The sequence below is a fragment of the Megalobrama amblycephala genome, linkage group LG3 (assembly GCF_018812025.1).
Source record: "Megalobrama amblycephala isolate DHTTF-2021 linkage group LG3, ASM1881202v1, whole genome shotgun sequence".
Taxonomy (NCBI): domain Eukaryota; kingdom Metazoa; phylum Chordata; class Actinopteri; order Cypriniformes; family Xenocyprididae; genus Megalobrama; species Megalobrama amblycephala.
Window position 1 is genome coordinate 47,959,324 of NC_063046.1, and position 20,562 is coordinate 47,979,885.

The following is a 20,562-nucleotide window of genomic DNA, read 5'->3' on the forward strand; positions in this document are numbered from 1 at the left end:
CAGACTCATCCTCACATGAATTAACCTACAGTCATGTAAAAGGACACAAAGGCTTTAGGAAACCGGTTTATTATTTCAGAGACAAAGAGCATGATACAAATTAAATCACTCCAAAATCTAAAAGTTGCCATTAGGTCCTGAAAAAGAAAGGTACATGCACTTATTATAAACGTATATAATATATACACACACGCATGCACACACATTACACAATATAAAAGTTCACCTAATGACCAAGCATGTTCATCTGCTGGTGAGCTCCACTGGCCGACATGCACATAGTCAGCTGGTTTCTTTGCAACAACTGCCTGATAAGAGGGCTTCATAACAGTTTGTTTCTGAAGCTGTATGGGCATTTGGGGAGGAACTGGAAGGAGAAAAAAAAAAAAAAAAAAAAAAAAAAAAAAAACACACACTCAAGATTCAGCCTAAAGAATCCCAATTGCTCAGGTAGTTAAGCTTGATCAACTTGCCTTTCACAGGGTCCTTGATTTGTCCAATTCCAGGTGTCCCCATTCTGAACTTCCGGTCCACAAAAAGGCTTTCAATACCACTTACTGGGTAAATGCACCTCACGGTCATCCTGAGAGGGGAGGACAGAAGAGGAAAAAAAAGTGGCCGTGTGCCTAGATAGTAGTGAGCTAATAGATACTCACTAGGGTAATAATACCTGTACGCAGCATCTCTTGTTATTACTGGCTTGCTGTCTGTGGAATACAACTCATGAAATATGATCTCATTTTCATAAGTCACATACTGCTGATCAATCTGAATAGAGAAAGAAAAGAGAGAGAGAAAGAGAAAGAGAAAGAGAGAGAGAAAAAAAAAAAAAAAAAAAGTAACTTTCATTTGCATGTGTGGTGGGGGTATAGGTAGAGAAAAGACCCCGTTAACACCTGAAATCTAGTGCCACAGGTGTTAAGTCCAAAGGAGAACAGGACTCTGGTCTCATCAGTTTCTTGAGGTCTGCAGCTTGGGTCCAATAGTGTGGTTCGGGCAGGGTTTGCAGCAGGTACTGCTTTAGTGATGTCACTCACTACAGTCATCACACCCTCAGCAGAGCACACTACAAAGAGAAGGAAACCACTCGGATTGCAAGCAAACCAGACTATTGTGTGACAATCCTTTACCATTCCATCCCTAGACAAAGACAGCTTGTGTTTTCTGCTGCCAATGCCAAAAATGTGCGTGAAGCCAATAAGAACTGCTGCATTACCCAAGAGCTCAGTGGTTTCAAAGAGACAGCTTTTGGCTGAGGACTGCTTAATCTCCAGGGTTTTAGCATTTCTGGTGAGAAGTTCAAATGTGCCAAGGAACTGCTGCAGAGTGATGTTCTACAACAGAGGGATGTCAATTTCAGCAGTCAAAAACTAAGAGGCAATTTTAAGAAACTTAACGCTTACACAGGCCCTGCTTGTGGTTGACGAACCTCATAGATGAATCCGATTGTAAATAGAGGGACATCCAGTGTCAAGGAGGTGCTGTCATTGGTCATGATGTAGCCACGCTCAGATGCCAGCTGTTGGGTCAGCAGGTAGTGACCGATGACAACGTCCCACAAGTAATCATACTCATGATGATTTTTCATGAAGCGTATGCCATTGTTAGCACACAGGCTGTCAAAGACGAATGGAACTGTTGAGACAAAGTTAAAGGATTAGTCCACTTTCAAATTAATTTCCTGATAATTTACTTACCCACCATGTAGTCCAAGATGCCCATGTCCTTTCTTCAGTCAAAAAGAAAAAGGTTTGATGAATGAAATTCTCAAAAATCTCAATTTCTTTTCGACTGAAGGACATGGGCATCTTGGATGACATGGGGGTGAGTAAATTATAATTAGAAAGTGGACTAATCCTTTAAAACACCAATTAGACAATAGCCTGGTTTCACAGACAGGTCCAACCCTGGTGTAATCTAAGCCCTAGGTCAACTAGGACATCCAAGTCACTTTTTATAAGTGTTATTTAAAAAATTATGCATTTTGGCCATCCATTTACACAACAGCATTGGTGGTCTGAAAGACGACAGCTTTTGAGAAATTGTTTTCGATAACGTCCCAGTGTAAACAAATGCAAATCTGTGAAAATGACGTCATGCACATGCGTATTACACATTCAGTCAATAGTGTTTCATCACCATCTAAGTCAGAGATCATATTATAGGGAGTTAAGAGGGTTTGTATCCCTTACCATTGGAGAAAGCGTAACGGCTAACAATCACGTGCGGCACCTCTCAGCCCATTGTGTAATGGCAGGGACATCAGATTCCCTTGTCTGCCTTCTCTTAAAATACATTTTTAAATCAAGCTAAAATCTATAGTTCCCAACAAAAGTATTGATTTACACTAAACATGCTGAAGATTAACAGGCTGTTGATTGAATGATTAGCCATTTCCCCACGAAAGCAGTTTAATCAGCATAGTGAAACCTCTCATCCACTGACATCCATCAAAAAAAAAAAAAAAAAAAAAAAAAAAAAAAAAAAACACACCCACCCCAACAACCAAACAAACTCCTTCCCTGTGTAGCATTAGCTGTTATGCTTTTTTGGCTAAAGGTTGCAGGCTTGCCTTCCAGTGACTTTGATCTTATGTCCTGCCAGCAGAACACAGCATTTAGTCATTTTCCCAGATTTGTAAGAATGAGGACCATTTAGAATGTCTCATCTGTACGTGGAAAAAACTCAAACGTCTCCATTTTAAACAATGTTGTGTAAAGTACCCTTAGTCTTGGGCTAAGCTTAAGCCTCATCTGTGAGACCAGGGGAATGTGCTACACTTGTCAAGAGTTAAGGTGTCTGAAACTGCAGAACTGGCCACACAAGATTTAAAAAAAAAAAAAAAAAAAATAATATATAAATATATAATAATATATATATATATATATATATATATATATATATATATATATATATATATATATATAGAACTAAAGTGGTCCTTACGGATATCTTGGACAAAAGCAGTCACAGAGGAAAAGTGGTAATAGGAATCCATTTGAGAAATTATGTTCAAAGTCCATTTAACTTCCAAAGAGTACTCGAAAAGGCCCTCGGTAATGTACTGAAAGAGAGAGACAAGACTATAGACCAGTTTGACTCCAATTTGATCCAATCCTCTTAACCAGTTAACAAGAGCAAACTCACCTGCTTCACAACAAATTGGTCCTCAAACGGCACCCTTAGGATGTACGCAAAGGTAATATCACTGCCATCTTCTTGGACTCTGGTGATGGAGTATCCCATCTGCATGGCAGTCAGCACAGAGATCTCCTGCCCATTCAGCTCTATGGCCACCAGTTCCACATCAAAAGGAATATTACCCAGGTAGACTGTGAAGACTCGTTCCTCAGGGTTTGTTTCTGGAAGAGTCAGTACAGTTAAAGGGAATTTAGTTCACGAAGAGCAGCAATGACAAACATTTAACAGCCATTCCAACTCACGGTTAATTGAAAAGGGAAGACGAGGAATTGGTGGAGTGGCTATTTGCCGGATCACATTATACTTTGTCTCCACACCACGCTGGTCTGCAAACGATTGCTGGTAGGTCAGCTGGATGGTGTACAACTCATTATACACACCATCAGTCACAAAGCTCTGTAGGCAAATTAACACTTCATTCATAACCAGAATGCATAAAAAAGTAACATTCCAGCATCATACATGGATAGAATTCCACAGACCATACCTTCCTGATCGCACCCTCGGCAGCAATGGGGATGCTACTGTCAATGGTGTCTTCACCGACAGTCAGAGAGTAGCCTCGGTCCACTGAGGCCTGTTCATCTAGGAGCTCACCATCAACTCCAATGCTTATGTACTGGCTCCTAAACTCAGATTGAAGAGCCAGAGGAGTCATTACTGCAGGGGTCCTCCAATGAAGTCTGTAGCCATCAAAAGAACCTTTATCTGAAGAGAAAAAAAAAATAATAATTAATATGGTCCAAATACAGAACCTGAAGGGGACTCAAACATTGTTCAAATGCAGTGCACTAATCCCTTTTCACAATACTAAACAATAACAGGTATTATGGTAAAACTTAATTTGGCAAATTAAAAACCCATACATAAACTGATACATATTTGGTTCTCACCCAGTGAGCAGGCAACAACCAGGTCCACCATGACCACCATCCAGTTCTGTCTAAAAAACACTGTGGCTTCAACCACCTCAATTGCAAGACCACTGACCTGAAAAAGAGGAGAAAGAAAGAGTTCTGATGTCAGTGTTAACACTTGAGATCAAGTCACATGTACCCATTCTGGGTTAAGTGGAAGTGACATTAACCATTTTGGTTATGTGGCATACCATTTTGACAGAAGCGTAAGGTTGTCCAAAGGTTGTCCGAAAAACAAGTCTGCCTGGTCTGGCCGTTATGAAGTAGCCCAGAGCAGCAGCATCTTCAGTCGACATGACTTCAGACAGCTGTCCTCCTTGTTGTAACATCACCTGCCAGGCCTCCACTGCTGAACTTCGGGCCTTAAAGCAAAACAGTGCAGCCAAAACCATGTGTTCAAAGTGAACCATTAAGAATAAGAGCTAGCCACTTACCACAGAGAAAGCTGCAGAGAAGTCTTCTTTAACACTGCCAGATGTAGAGCAAGGAAGATCAGTTTTCACAGACACCTAGAGGGAAGAAACAATTAGACCGAGCCAGATGACAATCGTCATATTAAAGTCACTCATACCTCCATGTAGTTCTCTTCACAAATAACCTCTCTTGGAGAAAGAGGACGAACAGAGCAAGTCTCAGAGACATTGAAAAATAATTCTTCACCACTCTGAGCCACAATGATCACACCAAACATGAAGGAGAAGACCTCATCATTCTGAAAAGTAAACGGTTCAAAAGTTTGAGGTCAACAAGAACCTTTCTGATGTTTATGATCAAGGCTGCATTTAGTTATAGTAATATTGTGATGGTACACTTAACTACAGTTTAATATTTTAATGGCTCTTAGTGTTTTTGCCATTACTTGGGTCTTTAGGGTCACATGGTTCTAATATGCCAATTTGGTGCTCAAGAACAGTTTGTTCTTGCTTAAAACTGTTGTGCTGCTTTGTGCAAACTGGAAGGTTTTTCAGGATTCTTTGAATAGAAAGTTAAGGCCATTTATTTGAAACAATTAACAGAGAAGTCTTTACTGTCACTCGTTGACAAACAAATCTTTGAATAAATCAAATTTAACTAAACTTTTATTGACTCCAAACATTTGGCCAGGATTTTTGGCCTAGATCACTCTCAAGTGAGCATTATCCTGGAAGAGGTCCATCATTATGGACATCTGATTGTGTACCTGATTGTCTGTGTGACAGGAGAAGTATGAGGCTCTCAGAATAACACGACCCAGCAGGGGTTGGACAGAGTAAGTGTAACCACACTGAGCCCCATAGCTCTCTGTAATAGGATACACACCTGTGGCATCTACAAAGACACCAAAAAGGAGGTCATATCGTTTTGCATTTAGAACTGTACATGTACATGCTAAAAAGGGTGGAAACACAAAACGCACCAATTGCCTCAAAACGAGGCTCACTGCCAGAGGGCGGTATGTCCACTGAGACAGACAGGGAATGGGCCTTGCACTGAACCTCAATGGGAACTATAAACAAGACAAAGAGACAGTTGCAGGACAACTAGACACAGACAAAACTCTTATTGACAGACATCTTTTTATCAGCCCATTACCTTGTGGCAGTGTGGCGGACTGCTGGAATCTTTTGGCATCAAGTAGAGCACATGTTACTGCACACAAGAAAAGTACCCCTCTGAAGAAAGAGAAATAAGTCCCATTAGATTCACTTCACATAAAGAGAACAAGAAAGAAATGGTTTCAAAAACAATTACCCTAAAACGAATCCAAAAGCCATAGTCACTGATTAACTGAAGTGTCTGTAGTGTGGTAAATTAAAAACACTACCAAAACTACATTAGCACTAAATCACAATATCCTGAGCTACACGCTAAGACTGACAACATGTAATTGCTGGCTAGATTTTAAATATGCAATGTTGATTGACTGTGTTGATTGGTTACTTCAACAGCAGCTGTGCTTAATAGGACAAATGTAAATCATCATAATTAACCAGCTGCTGTCACTGGTTAGCTCCTCCTTCTCCAGAACTTCCTGGTCCACCCATTATTCGTAGCTCAAAAAATAGGCCAATTTTATTTCAAAATTGTTTTTAATAATAGTAAGACAATGCCAGTTTTAAATGATCATATACAGAATGTTACATATCTTCAAAAATAGTAACTTTGCTACACATTGCTGCTGGAATTACAGAAAATAAAAGACCACCAGATTTCAATGCAATTTTGTATGGAAAAAATAACACTTACTATGTGCTTCCATATGTTGCAAGTACTGCATTTAAGTTTCAGGAGAGGAAAAATTACCAGAAAACTGTTTTGTCTGATTAATGATTAAAATAAAAGATCTACACATATGGTAGGCATTTCTGTTGTCATAAACAATCTGAGAAAGAGAAAAAAAGAGAATAGTTTACCTCTATGAGTCTTATATTTGCATGCTGATATTTGTTAGCCTGGATTCCCTAGAATAAAGTAGGAATAAAGTCAGTATATAATGAGTAAAAGCACAGTAAAATTATATGGTGTTATTTCTGTTAACTAATCAAGCACTTATTCAAGAATATTATGGAAAAGAAATAGTGGGGAAATATGTATACATAAAATCTACAGATAATTGTTTAAAGGACTTATTTAAAGGACACTTAGTTTCAACCGTCCAATATATTATTTTAGAATCATGTACTTCTTTCAGTCTTTCACTCATTTTAAATTTTCTCAACTAATTTAATAAAACTGCCTAAAGAAAAATTATTGAACTAGTGTAATAATGTTCCTATCCACAAGGTGGGAGCAAAGGCACATAAAACATCAGCCAGGATTTGAGTGTCACCAACTGCAAAAATCTCAAAACCTGACAATCGTCAAAGAAATAATAAAGGCCCGGTTTCACTTAGCCTAAACCAGGATTAGCCCTTAGTTCAATTAGGATATTTAAGTAGCTTTTATAAATGTACACTACAAAATAACATTATTAGTGTGCATCTTGAGACAAAACCATGACAGTGACATATTTTAAGATATGTCAGTGCAAGATGATTTCAGTTAAAACTGCTCAGAAATGCATTTTAGTCTGGGACTAGCTTAAACCTTGTCTGTGAAACCGGGAGAAAGAGAAACAAAATAATAACATAAATTATTGAGGTCAAGTCAAGTTTATTTCAGAAATACATGGCCTCTCGGCTCATAGTTCCACAGAAGCACAGTAGCATAACAGATAGGCCTACTCTTTTCTTCATTCCATGATATATATGTATAATGCCAATCTCCATGCATACTCCGAATTACAAACATGTGACACATCAGTACAAACATCACCAACAAGAGCAAGATCACCCAAATATTTCTTACGCAGATCCACATGCAAAGAACAATCATACAGGAAATTTTTCTCATCTTCTATCACAGAAGAATTCAAAGTTAACTTACAATAGTTGCATATTCTCTCTGCCACTGGTGTGTTACTCCATCTGCCAAATGATATACTGAGCATCTAAACAGGAGCAACGATCGTACTAGCAAATGAATGAGGTACTAAACATATAATACATTAAGTCAAGATACCAATTAATAAATGAAGCTAAATAGACGGTTTTTTCCTGTGCATGCAAATTGCGTTAGTTCCTAAAAGTAACTAATTGCATTACGTTACTTCTGCGTTACTTTTTCTCACCTGGGCTGGGCTTGCTTGTTTGTTTATTAATATCAAAAAACAACTTCTATTTTTGACAAATGTAAATGCTCTTTCTTTCACACCAAAAGTGAAGAAGCCTCAGGCTGAAGGAAAAGCAAATTCGCATCTGTACAGTAGAGGGCGCTACTCAAACAAACCATTCAGCTTTTGTGGATTTTAATATAATAGGAAGCAGAAGACATTTCAACATTCTTATTTCAGCAATAAAAAAGAAACAAATTTCATGTTTATCTAAAGTCATTTTTGCGTAATAGTAGGGTTTAATTGGATAATCGAAGGTCAACATCAAAAACATTGGTTGATACATTTATTTGTGTTATTTAACATATTTAATTATTGCAGATTTACATAATATTCTGAGATTCACTGTTTTAGAAATACAGCTGTTTGGTAAATGCCTGCCTACATTTAGTCTAGAACTACAATAACCATCATGTTTACCATCAATAACCACAGCCGTGTCAATCAATAAATGTGAAGAAAAAAAGCGTGTATTACTTATTTTGTTGTAATTTTAAAAGTAACGTGTTACTTGTTAGTTAAAAAAGTAGTAATTCACGTTACTTGTAATGCGTTACCCCCAACACTGTATTTCAGGGGACATTTGAAGGGTTGAATGGGAAGATGTTGGCATATAATTAATGGGTTATACAAGCTTTTCAGTGTCTTTGAAAATACATACAGTATTGTACTTCTCTGTTATAATTATGGTCAGAAGTCCAGAATTGAATTATATTCATTGATAAATAAACAGTGGGTAGTTATTGCACTTTTTTTGTGTAGCAGGCTATGTAAAGCACCTCCTTAAAGGGATTGTTCACCAAAAAAGGAATATTCTGTCATCATTTACTCACCCTCAAGTTGTTCCAAAATTTCTGTGTTCTGCTGAACACAAAGGAAGATATTTTGAAAGAATGTTTGTAACCAAACAGATGTAGGGCAGAACTGACTTCCATAGTATGGAAAAAATGTACTTAAGTAAATTATGAAAGAATTTTCATTTTTGGGTGAACTATCACTTTAAAGAACACAATGTATAGTATAGCTATATTATGTAGCTTACTGGTGACACAGGAAAAGAACATAATGCAATCTGTCAGACAGGAAGTGAGATCAGTTTCAAAAATGTAAATCATCCAATAGCATACACTACCATCAAAATTAGTAGCATTCAGAAAGGTCCCCTCGTGATAAAGAGGAAGAAACTGTCACAAACTATAATGAGAAACAGTGATCTCACACCATATTTCTTACTTCTTTATTATATTCTGAGAAGAAGTGACTAAAAGTGAAACAGTGACATCATTAAAGCAGAACAATTAATAAGATTCCCGATTAAAACAGAAAGTACATAATGTATTCTGTCTCACAGAGCATATCTGTAGCTCCACTATAGACAATACACATTCCACTGAATCTCTTCTGGCAGCATTAGGCGGCTGCTATTGTGTTCACTTCCTGTTGTGGGCAACAGGGTGACATCACTTTGCTTGATATGCGCATTGAGTCATTTGTCTGTCGACTGCTGAATTCTAGTCAACGCAGAATTTAACAGCTACAGATTGTGTCCTTTCCTTTGAAACTGAATTTGATAATATGTATTATTGATTAATGTGCTGAAATTAAGAAAAAAAAAAAGATTGACCTTTTTTGATAAATAGATGAAACGGCGTGAATACAGCATGAAACATACAAATGTATGAAGGAACCCATAACTAACATATTGGTACAGGCAATTTCAGCTGTGGGAGAGAGAGATGATTCTATGACATAAGAAAACTGCTGTGTGGTTTATTGGTTTTAGAGTGGGTTTTTTTGGGCACTTGTTTGCTGGTCAGACTATGAGACGACCAGGCCAACCATCTAAACCCCAGCTTAACCCATTTAAGACAGTCAAGCCAAGGTTTCACATATCAAGCATTAATACTGCATAATTTATGCCATAAGTGATGACTGACAATGTGGCTAAATGCAAATAATAACCATGCTATACTAAATTACAGTCCTGTGCCACAGAGCAAATGCAATACATTATAGTACTGGCTATTTTACATAAACATTAAGTAAGCTAATTATTATAACTGAACACAAACGGCAGTTGGCTATAAAATTTGTGGCTATATAAGTTCCAGATTTTCATATATCTGTACGGCTGAGGTATTCATAAATCTTTCAGACGTCATTGACTATTCCTATTGGATTTGATTAGATCAAATGAATCTTGTAATGGGCTTTTAAACGATACTCTCCATAGTATCATGTATAAAAAGTATTATGCACAGATGATGTGTGCTATTTTACGTTTTTCTTTAAGAGCACAACACGCAGACGATCCCTTACGCACGATGGTAGCATCTGCACAATGATCAGCGCGAGAAATACGAAATAAGATCTGAATTCTGATTCACCTAAATAATCTGAGAGATTATTGCTCGCATTATTAATAATTTCCAAGGAAAGTGATCCAATGTATAGTAAGGGGAACACAAAGAAGTGGATATGGAAATAGGCGTGACAGTGTGCTTGCATTAATTTGTCAAATGTAAATCTCATTTACAGCAAATTGGTTTGATTATCCATCAGCGTGCATATAAACATGAGCTGTGGAGTAAGTATATACAAATGCGTTTGATTGCATGCTTCTTTATGCTCAAATCTTTTCGATTAGATATTGTTTGACTGTATTAATTGGTGTTGCATAGCCTAGGTCGTATTATGATGATGTGCCTGGAGAAAACATAATTTGTAAACTCATAATACTAAATGCACGGGCTTTTATTTCCTCCTCAATCCATCGCTGGCAATGACAGGCTTGGCTGCAGTTGAATAGTAACGGAGAAACGAGCCCTTAGTATATGTGGGCTTAACCAAACCCTTTTCAATTAACATTAGAAGTTAAAACAATTTGTTGTTATAAGTGTGTATTGTATCCAGTATAAGAACAACCAATTATATAAACACTTTGCCTTTTTGTGACAAATGCAGGAACAAGAACAAAAGACGAAACTTCAGCACTTCCTGTCCGAACTTGCAATATTGGGTTCGTTACAGGTGGGCTGTTACTGAAGTAATACTACGTACCATTTCATATTTAATTACATTTTCTGATGTAATTAAAAATCATGCCACTGTTTCACTGTCTTTTATGTCTGCAGGGCTTCCATTATTTTCAGCCCTGGCTAAGAGGGAGAGAGGAACTTCTGTTGACCGTGGTCAATGATGACTTGGTGGGTCTTTGTTAATCTGTTTATCTCTCTGTTATCACAAAGTTTTTATATCCAAAAACGTGTTTTAGATGTTTGGAGATGTTAATTCATCACTGGTAGAGCATCTATAAACATACTAGTATATCTCTGGAAACAAAGTTAAAGGATTAGTTCACACAAAAATGAAAATAATGTCATTTATTACCAAAGTCCCTTTAAGACAAGTCATTTCACTCGGCGGCCATCTTTGAAACGCCTTTCGGGCATCCTGGGCATCATGCCCTATGTCTTTGAATGGGGAAACATAAAATTCTCCAAAACTGTTTGCCAACCTTACGATTACGTTTCATATTTGAAATCACCAATGAAATCTGAAAACAGCTGTCTTATAAATGTTTTATCCAAACGCTCGAATCATGACAAAAAAAACCTGTATTTTTTAGGCTGGATCAAGCTAATGCGCATGCGCAGACATAAATGCGCGTCTCGTCTGCCATGTTTCAAAGGCGGGCGTCTGACTGTTTCTATAGAAACCGGTGCTTCTAATGGCTGCTGCAGTGACGCGATGACTTTACCAGTAGGCGATTGGCTCTTATTTAGAAGGCGGGACTTATTCCGCCATATTGCGCGTTACACTTTCTCCCATTCAAAACAATACGAGTGACACGTCTTGTGTTATTCTATAGTCTTTGTTATTACTCACCCTCATGTCGTTCTACACATGAGGCCTTCATTCTCTTCGGAACACAATAATTCATCTTCGGAACACAATAATTTGTGTTCCGAAGATGAATGAAGGCCTTACAGGTGTAGAACGACATGAGGGTGAGTAATAAATGACATTATTTTCATTTTTGGGTGAACTAACACTTTAATCTCAATGTCAAGTGCTGCTGCATCAGACAGTTACATCTGATGGCTACATCTTTTTTTGCTCACAGAGATGGCGTTCTCCTGGGTACGCCGTGTCTGTGGCCTCCACCTTCACCAGCTCAACCTGCAGTAGTAGTTACAGTCTGGACAGCGATTACGCCAGCTCACCTTTAGCAGGAGAAGAACTACTTCCACAACACAAACAACAGATGCCAGAAGCCACACAGCAACAAACTCCCAGCAGGTGGAGAGGAATATCCTTGGACTCTAGCAATTATGAACTAAGTTATATAAATCAATTATTTTCATTATTCCCTTATAGGGATGTCGATTCTCATCTTCTCCCAGCCTCACCCAGTGAGCGAGAGATCGCTGTTCCTGTGAGTATCATTTCAGATTCAAGGGCCAGTGACAAATTCACGGATTAAGAACATTGCCAATCTTAAAACACACTGGCAATGATAAAATATACACTACCATTCAAAAGTGTGGGGTCTGTAAGAATGTTTTTGGAAGAAGTCTCTTATGACTTCTAAACTACTAAAGCTGCATTTATTTGATCAAAAAAAGATTTAGCCTGTAATTTATTCCTTGGATGTCAAAGCTGAATTTTTTTTTTTCAGCATCACATGATCCTTCAGAAATCATTTGAATATGCTGATTTGCCGCTCAAGAAACATTTATTATTATTATCAATGTTGAAAACAGTTGTGCTGCCTAAAATTTTTGTAGAAACTGTGATGTATCTTTTGTTACATTATAAATGTATTTACTGTGACGTTTGGTCAATTTAATTCATCCTTACTGATTAAAAGTATTAATTTCTTTAAAAAAGAAAAATCATGCCCCAAACTTATCAATGGTCATGAGCATATTGATTAAAGATGATATACAAAATAGATTGCATAGTGTACTCTTGTTGTATTTTCCCTTTGACTTTTGAGTTTTCTATAAGAGACCAAGACAAAATTTCTGATTGTCTTGCAATGTTCAAGGCTCTCAAAAGAGTTTTTTTCTCATTGCAGGAAATGAACTGCACCCTGTTCCTGTTAGCTGGCTATGCCAAGTATGGACAACCTTATGCCTGGATTCGATCCAATCACGAGCGCCTAGTAAACGTTGGAGGAACTGATACGCTAGTCAAAGATACACCAATGAAACTTAAGTCCATCACAGACTGGGTTTCAACATCCCAAGGTTTTAAAATCAACTTTTATTGACCATAATTTCACAGTTTTATTATATACACCATTTCTTCATGTTCCTGGCTCAAGGTTTAGAAACTTTTACAATCTTTTTTTATATATATAAAAAGGTTAGATATTATGTATGAAAGCACATATGACTTACTTTAGTGGTTTATGGTGGCACACCAGAAGGACAGTGATCAAACATCTCGCCTTTTTTTAAAATTTAGCAAAAGAACTAAACTTAACGAATTATAATGAAGTTTTAATTTTAGAGGGGCTTTACATAAGACACAAAACTTTTATCTGCTCTGTAGGAACTCATGTATGGGACGTGGTGAGTGAGTTGGTAGGACTGTGCACCATGCCGCCTCCCGACAACCCCTTCTCTCTGGACATGCGCTACCTCCAAACCCTGTCCCTCCCAGAGCGTCTCCTGGCTACTGGGGCCCTTCTGAATTTCCTGGAGATGATTGTGGTTCAGGGAAGCAGAGAGGAACCGTTCTATGATCTGGGTGAGCACAGAGCTTGAATCTCTTTGAAAGATTGGAGTCCGGGAAATCTAGGGTCCAAACATTTTAAATATTCTTTTGTCATTGTGCTCACAAGATAAGGGTTGTAAGAAAAACAATACAAAAAAAACAAACAGTGAAGTCTTAGGCTTGATTCATACATCCTGTGACTGTCGCATATACCGGTAAACACATCGCTGTTTCATAGAATCACTTAATTTTCTGCTAGAGCTGAAGCGGTTACCAGTTTGTGTAAAACAAACTGTTAGTTTTATTCTAGTTTTCTTATCGTCCTCTAATACACTGTTTCTTCTACTTTGTTTCTTAGTTATGGAAGAGTTGGTTCCATTGAGACGACTTCATTTCCAAAGCCTCTCTGAGAACCATAAGTTTCAAGGCAGTGACAGATTTCCCAGAACATCAAGTCCCTTACCTGGCAAATGAGAGCTAATGCTTCAAAATACAACAACATTCAAGGTTATTAAATTGTAAAGGATTTGTCATTTGGCCTAAAACTCCACAAATCACAATCTAGAACTGTAACAAGTTAAATCATGAACTAATAGTTTATTTCTTTCTTTCTTTTTGATACTAAGGACCATTAATTTAAGGGTAAACAAAGAGGTTCAATAATGACCGCTTTAGCCCCATGACTTTAAGCTCCTAAATGTCAGCCATGGCATGTTTTTGTGAAGCACGTACATGTCTTTGAAAAGTTATGAAATCAGACCAGGAGTAATTTAATCCCTCACATTAAAAGATTTGCACCCCATGACTTATGCAGAAACTGCTCCATCTTTAAGGATTTAGTCTGTCCTGGAAGTCAAGGAAACAACTGGCTTTTTTTTTTTAGAGGCCGTTTACATGACACTGTTTTCAACTAAAAACGGAAAACTTTGTGTTTTTGTACGTACATTTAGCGTTTTAGGGGCCTGAAAACAAACTTTTGAAAAGTACACGTTCTCGGTGTAAACTACAAAAACACATGTGTATTATGTGTTCAGTCTATAAGTGCGTAGTGTTTCTTTACAAAGTGACATCGCCAACTACTGGCCTGGCATGCACAAGACAGCGTTTTTAATTGTTTTCACAGATACATGTGAACGGAATAGTTTTGACAACATAGTCATCTGTACGCAAAAAAACACAAAAGGAAAAATGTTTCCGTTTTTAGTACATCATAGTCGTGTAAATGTACACTTAGAAGTTTTTGGTGTCTTCTTCACTCTTAAAAATAAATATTCCAAAAGGTGGTTTTCACAGCAATGTCATAGAACAACCATTTTGGTTCCCCAAAGTCCCTTTCAGTGAACAATTCTTAAAAGAACCTTTTTCAACTATAAAGAACCTTTTGTGGAATGAAATGGTTCCATGGATGTTAAAGGTTCTTCTCGGAACCATCAATGCCAATAAAGAACCCTCATTTTTAAAGGGTGTTTTGTGTGTTTAACAAATGAATAGAATACAAGACACAAATGCTCAATGTATAAAAAGTTTAATATTCCATGAAATACATTTAATATTTAAATAGATACACGCAAATAGTTTTAAAACAAGGTACAAGAACATTCATAGAACATCAAACACCTCATAAAGCAGACATTACAGATCCAACAACAGATCTGAAGTCTTTGTAGTGCGAGATATGGTTTAATACTATACTTTAAATAAAATCCATAAGGATAAAACTGTAAAAAAAAAATCCTTTGACGTAATTGCCCTAACGCGTCAGGCAGAATGTTTAATACCATGAGGCGCCGCCTGTATACTGCTGTGATATGATGCAATTCTCAGTGAGCATATGTAACAGTGTGAAGGAAATAGCTACTTATGGTGCTAGACAATCTTTGTTCTAGGAAAACTTGATTGTTCCAGTCATGCTAAGAAGGGGGTCCTTGTTTATATTATTTGGTTTATGCAACCTGGCCACTTAAAAATGCTTTCTTGCGCTTCATAACTACATATAACTGCAGTGCAACAGTGCTGCTTTTTCAAGGACATGACGCTCTATGCAAGCATACTTTTGAATCAGTCAGCATTCTGATGTCATAAGCTGTTGCCTGGAGACAGTGTCTGAGTTGGCTTTTTTCTTTTTGGAGAAAAATGTTGAAAAACAACTTGCAGTTACAGAGGAAAAAAAGAAAAAGGAGGGGTGCATGAGCCATTATGGCCTCAAAAACTGCTGGAATGCAGGTGCATAGAGAGAATACTTCTCATTTTAAGAGCACACAGTAATACCACTAACTCTACACTTCATTATCTGTTGGGATTTAGGACCTATGCTTCAAGTTCAATGCTTGAATGACTTAAACTATGAATAAAAATGGCAAACTGAGGTAGAACCAGGCAAAGCGGGATATGGCTATGATAGACCACCAGAATCATGAATCTCAGTACCTCTGTCTTTCCAATGCCAAATAACAACCAGTCCTGATTGTCAAGCCGGTCCTGATGCCAAGTAAATACGCAGTAAATAATTCACCATGAATGATGGTCACATAAAGGATGTAATATTAATACAATATCATTAGTAACAACGTGTGGAGATTTGGCCATATGAAAAAGAGCATTTGGTAAGCATACAGTCGTTTAGGATAAAAAGCTGATTGTCTTTACAATGCACATTTACAGCATAACTTGTGCATTTGGGATAAAAACACTTTTCAAATGCTTTAACATTCTGATCCTGCTACTGTTTACCATCATGCATCCACCCACTTTCCACACAGATCCTTTCTTGACATCTCTAATACAAACAGAAACTGTCTCATTGCTCAGTCACATTAGCAAACTATCCAGACATGTACACAGAGGAGGAGACTGACTAGAAGCCCTCAACTCCATGATACATACATGGCTTTAAAACTAAATGCCAGTTCAGTGCAGATAAACAGCTTTGGTTTTGTATCTTTGTCCTTAAGCAAACAGAGATAAAATGACTGAACCCATCAACATCCCAAAACAAAAATAATCATCTCTGGAAACCTATAGTTTATCACTTTGGTAGCTTGGTAACCTCAAATGCGTTAGCTGTTCAGACACAGACTTGGCACATACTTGAGTTGCAAACTCTTTCAAAGCTCAAAAGTTCCACCAGTTATAGGTGTGGTTGTCCTTTTCCTCACATTCAGTTCTGGAAATTCCCAGGAATCACAAAATTAAGGTTCAGGGTGTGACGGGGACTCTCAATGCCAGGTGTCGCTGGCAGAACCTCTTCTGCTTATGGCACGGAGGGGACTGCGAGACACCGACCCCCTCTTCTTCCAACGGACTGCAACACACAAAAAAATGTATATATACAGTTACAACTTTGAAATAGAAAAAAAAGAACATTGGGGAAATGTAAATGTACGCATTTAGAATTTTACAAGATTCTAGTGCAGGGGTTCTCAACTCTGCCCTTCGAGATCCACAGTCTTGCAGATTTTAGCTCCAACCCTAATCAAACAACTAAAACAAGCTAATCAAAGTCTTCGGGGTAATTAGAAAGCTACGGGTAGGTGAATTTGATCAGGGTTGGAGATACACTCTGAGGGAAATCTGATCTTGAGGGCCAGAGTTGAGAACCCCTGTGCTAGTGGTTGCATTCCTCATTGAACTCATTTACATTACATTTATGCATTTGGCAGATGCTTCCATCCAAAGCGGCTTGGATTGCATTCAAGGTATACATTTTATCTGTTCGTGCATTCCCTGGGAATTGAACCCATGACTTTGGCATTGCTAGCACCATGCTCAACTGTTTGAGCTACAGCAGGGATGTCATACTCAGTTCCTCTGTCTTGCAGAGTCTAGCTCCAACCCTAAGTAAACACTCCTGAACCAGCCAATCAAGGTCCTCAAGATGATTAGAAACATCCAGGCGGGTTTTGAAGCTGGTTGGAGCTACACTCTGCAGGACAGGAGGAGAGTTGGAAACATGTAAGCTACAGAAATGTTGCACTCATTGGTCTCTACTTTGTCCTTCTTCAACTCACCTTTTCCCAAACTGGCTGGCAATGTTGACCCTCTAGGTGCAGTGGGCGTACCAGGCATCTCTGGCTCTTTAGTTAGCACTTCCCCCTGCGGCAAGGTGGCGCATCCACCCTGCCAGTCATTAAGTGCTCGCTGAAACGACCTCGCCAGGCAGGCGGTCATGTCCTTTGCCCTTTCTGCCCGACTGCACCAGAACACTCTGCACTGCAGTTGCTGACCGGGCTGCCTGCAGATGTACAGAAACACATTGGGTCTAGCTGTGTGCGAGGCACAGTATGCAATGTCCTGCAAGTAGGTCTTGGTGAGCTGCCTTCCGGTACTCAGTTCTTTAACCTCAACGTATCGGGGACGCACTACCAGGGCATGATCTTTAGAAAGCTTCCCAGGGGCCCCATCTAGCAGTCGATCAATGGCCTCCTCTGCCTGTTCCAAGTCCAGAGAGAAGATCTTCTTGGTGCCGAGGTAATGCACCTTGAAGAGGGGATCGCCGTGAGAGAGGCTTTCCGTGCGGTCACGACGGAATCGCCGCCGCAGGGCCGCCGGTGAGTTCTTTAGAGTTTGCATCAGATGGAAGGAAGCCAGAGCCATCGTGGGAGAAGACAGAAGTGGAGCTTTTTTGGAATTACAGGGATCCTTCTCCTGCTTATCCAGTAAGGCTCCCAGTGTGGCGCAGCGGAGTATAGCCTTGAGATCTGAAGCAAAGAAGGAAGAGAGAGATTGTCATACTCATAAGGTGAAAAATCACAACACAAAATGGAAAACATATTAAACAATGCAGGCATGATTGAAATTGTCTTTTCTTTACCCAAAATAGATATTTACTCAATCGTGATCCAACTGTTACTTTTCATAACCAGGTTTTTCACTTCATTTATATTTTTAGCCACACACTACTTTAATGTTTAAGTATAAAATGACTCAGAACATTATGTTCTTATGTGTCAATCAGACTGTAACTATCTGTGAGCTCTTCGTGGAAAAATGGCCACAAATAAACCCACAAGCAAGATCTCAGGATAGGATAGGTTTCAGTCAAGCATTAACACACACTTGTGCATTGTCTCCTCCTGCGTTTAGCACAGGAGCTTCAAATTTTAATCAGGCCACATTTGCGTCTCGCAAGAGTGGAAGAACGTCTGTCGTCTGGGAGTCATCCAAGACACTTTGCTGGAAAAAGGACTATAACAAAAAAAAAAGAAGTGTTTGTGGGGAAATCGAGAAGTACTTTCCACTTCAATTTACAAAGATCCCACCATTTTGAAGGGGCTTATTTATAAGATTTTGTTCATGTTCAGATAAGATTCTCTTTCAAGTAGGGATGGACAAATAAAAATTCTGCCCAACTCTATATATCTAAGTATCTAATACGGACCGATACTGATGAAAACATTTATAATACTGGCTTATAATCAATATGGTAGCAATATATATCTTGCATCCCAAGTGTCAAGTAACTGACCAAGAAACTGATGACCCAGTTAAAGCATGTCCCTTAAGTATATACTTAATATGTTGAAACATGCACACCACCCATTTCAAACATGTACTTTAACAAAGCCTAGTGTTAACATGCCCTTGAGGCCCTCATTAGGTCAAGTCCAAATGCATAGAGGGGTGAAGTTCTACCTTGCAGAAGTTATGTAACACTTGGAGCTGCGGTTTTTTTCCTTTGTCTTGTGTTCCAGAAAACATCTCCCTTTTATTCCCACATTGTGTTGGCCATGTGGCCGATACCATTGTGCTGCATTTTATTTTTTCTGCAGTCTTTTTTTCTGACCCATTATTTCAGCATCCCTAGAGGCTTCTGACGGTGGTCACAACTCAGACCTCCAACTGGTTTTAGCTCTAATGCCTATTGAGGAGAAACTTTCTACAGGAAACAGCTTTAGACGACATCCCGCCACCTTCAAAACATTTTTTGTCCTAAAGACAATGGCGTATAATAGCGTGTCATGTGAGGAATGCAAACATAAAATAACCTAGACTGATTTGATCTAGAGGCAACAACACACAAACACATACAAACACACACACCTGCAAGGAAACAACCTGTTAGGCAACCCTTGTAAACATCTGACCTAGAATGAGTTTTGTGAACTGATCTTTGTGATCTGAAATGGCTTTTTTTTAGTTTACACATTTTAATAATTGTACCAGTTGTCTAATGTTTTTCATGTTGCCTCATTTGTTGTTGTGAGAGACTCAAATGTATTCACGTGGTAATGACGCTCATAGTCAAATACAGTAGACAACTAGACAAATGTAAAGTCATTCTGATGGTTATCTAGTTGCAGCTAATAATAGAGACAAGCTTTTTAAATCATGCTGTTGTCAACATGAATGAAAAACAACTTTAACTGACTTAAAAAGACTGTATTGAACTTTAGTCAGAGATCCCCACTGTGGTCATCCACAAGTCTTGAAGAGTTAATTATTACAAACCAATGCAATTACTTCATAGTGCTTGAATCACTGTTTTTTATAATAGCCTAAAATATGCCAATACTGATATTGCTGAATTACTGTGAGAAAACCTGCCTAAAATTGCTTACTCTTCTTCCAGCCTGGTTTTACCTTGGTTCTGATCAGGTAAAAAAATAAAATAAAATTTAATAACAGTAAATTGTTGAATTGACTCTGACAAAACATCATGCGCACAAAGATTCCTAAATCAGATACACTTCCTTTCCAAACACAATTCAGTAAAAGACTCACCTTTCATGCACTCTTCGCTTTTAGTCCGGCACAGATAAATCATGCGTCCTCCACAAACCGCTGAATGGAAAATAGACGTCCAAACCTCGTAATTTTTATCACCTCGTAAAACGTTTTTCACTAAAATCGAAATTGTAGCGGCATGGGCGCTTTACCATACACTGAAATGAACGCGCTCTTTCACAATATCGAGAGTGGATATGATACGACGAGACAAACGCATGATCTCCTGGCGTGGGCAAGGCGGCTCTGCTTACCTCACAGTTTAGCTCAGACCAACCGAATGAGTCAAACGCGCGTCTGTAG

At 38.4% G+C, this 20,562-nt stretch overlaps 3 protein-coding genes across 3 annotated transcripts; 1 reads left to right on the forward strand and 2 right to left on the reverse strand.

Annotated features, from left to right (window-relative positions):
• Window positions 1-53: 53 nt before the first annotated feature.
• zpax4 (zona pellucida protein AX 4) lies at window positions 54-6,007 on the reverse strand. The gene is made up of 19 exons (XM_048185830.1): window positions 5,850-6,007; window positions 5,691-5,770; window positions 5,515-5,604; window positions 5,299-5,426; window positions 4,690-4,830; window positions 4,553-4,627; window positions 4,310-4,480; window positions 4,095-4,191; window positions 3,689-3,909; window positions 3,444-3,597; window positions 3,148-3,362; window positions 2,947-3,064; window positions 1,430-1,635; window positions 1,217-1,334; window positions 897-1,066; window positions 671-768; window positions 474-583; window positions 227-367; window positions 54-137 (listed from the first exon to the last, which is right to left on the reverse strand). Exons 1-19 carry the CDS (start codon window positions 5,870-5,872, stop codon window positions 118-120), a joined length of 2,376 nt encoding a protein of 791 aa, XP_048041787.1. The 5' UTR covers window positions 5,873-6,007; the 3' UTR covers window positions 54-117.
• A 4,095-nt stretch (window positions 6,008-10,102) lies between these two features.
• On the forward strand, window positions 10,103-14,857 carry si:dkey-19b23.7. Its single transcript, XM_048185834.1, has 8 exons — window positions 10,103-10,396; window positions 10,774-10,839; window positions 10,944-11,015; window positions 11,936-12,111; window positions 12,190-12,247; window positions 12,893-13,064; window positions 13,372-13,569; window positions 13,895-14,857. Exons 1-8 carry the CDS (start codon window positions 10,385-10,387, stop codon window positions 14,008-14,010), a joined length of 870 nt encoding a protein of 289 aa, XP_048041791.1. The 5' UTR covers window positions 10,103-10,384; the 3' UTR covers window positions 14,011-14,857.
• Window positions 14,858-15,045: 188 nt separating this feature from the next.
• Window positions 15,046-20,549, reverse strand: si:dkey-19b23.8. Its single transcript, XM_048185835.1, has 3 exons — window positions 20,257-20,549; window positions 17,544-18,233; window positions 15,046-16,837 (listed from the first exon to the last, which is right to left on the reverse strand). The coding sequence occupies exons 1-3, from the start codon at window positions 20,297-20,299 to the stop codon at window positions 16,752-16,754; spliced, it is 819 nt and encodes a 272-aa protein (XP_048041792.1). The 5' UTR covers window positions 20,300-20,549; the 3' UTR covers window positions 15,046-16,751.
• Between the last annotated feature and the right edge of the window lie 13 nt (window positions 20,550-20,562).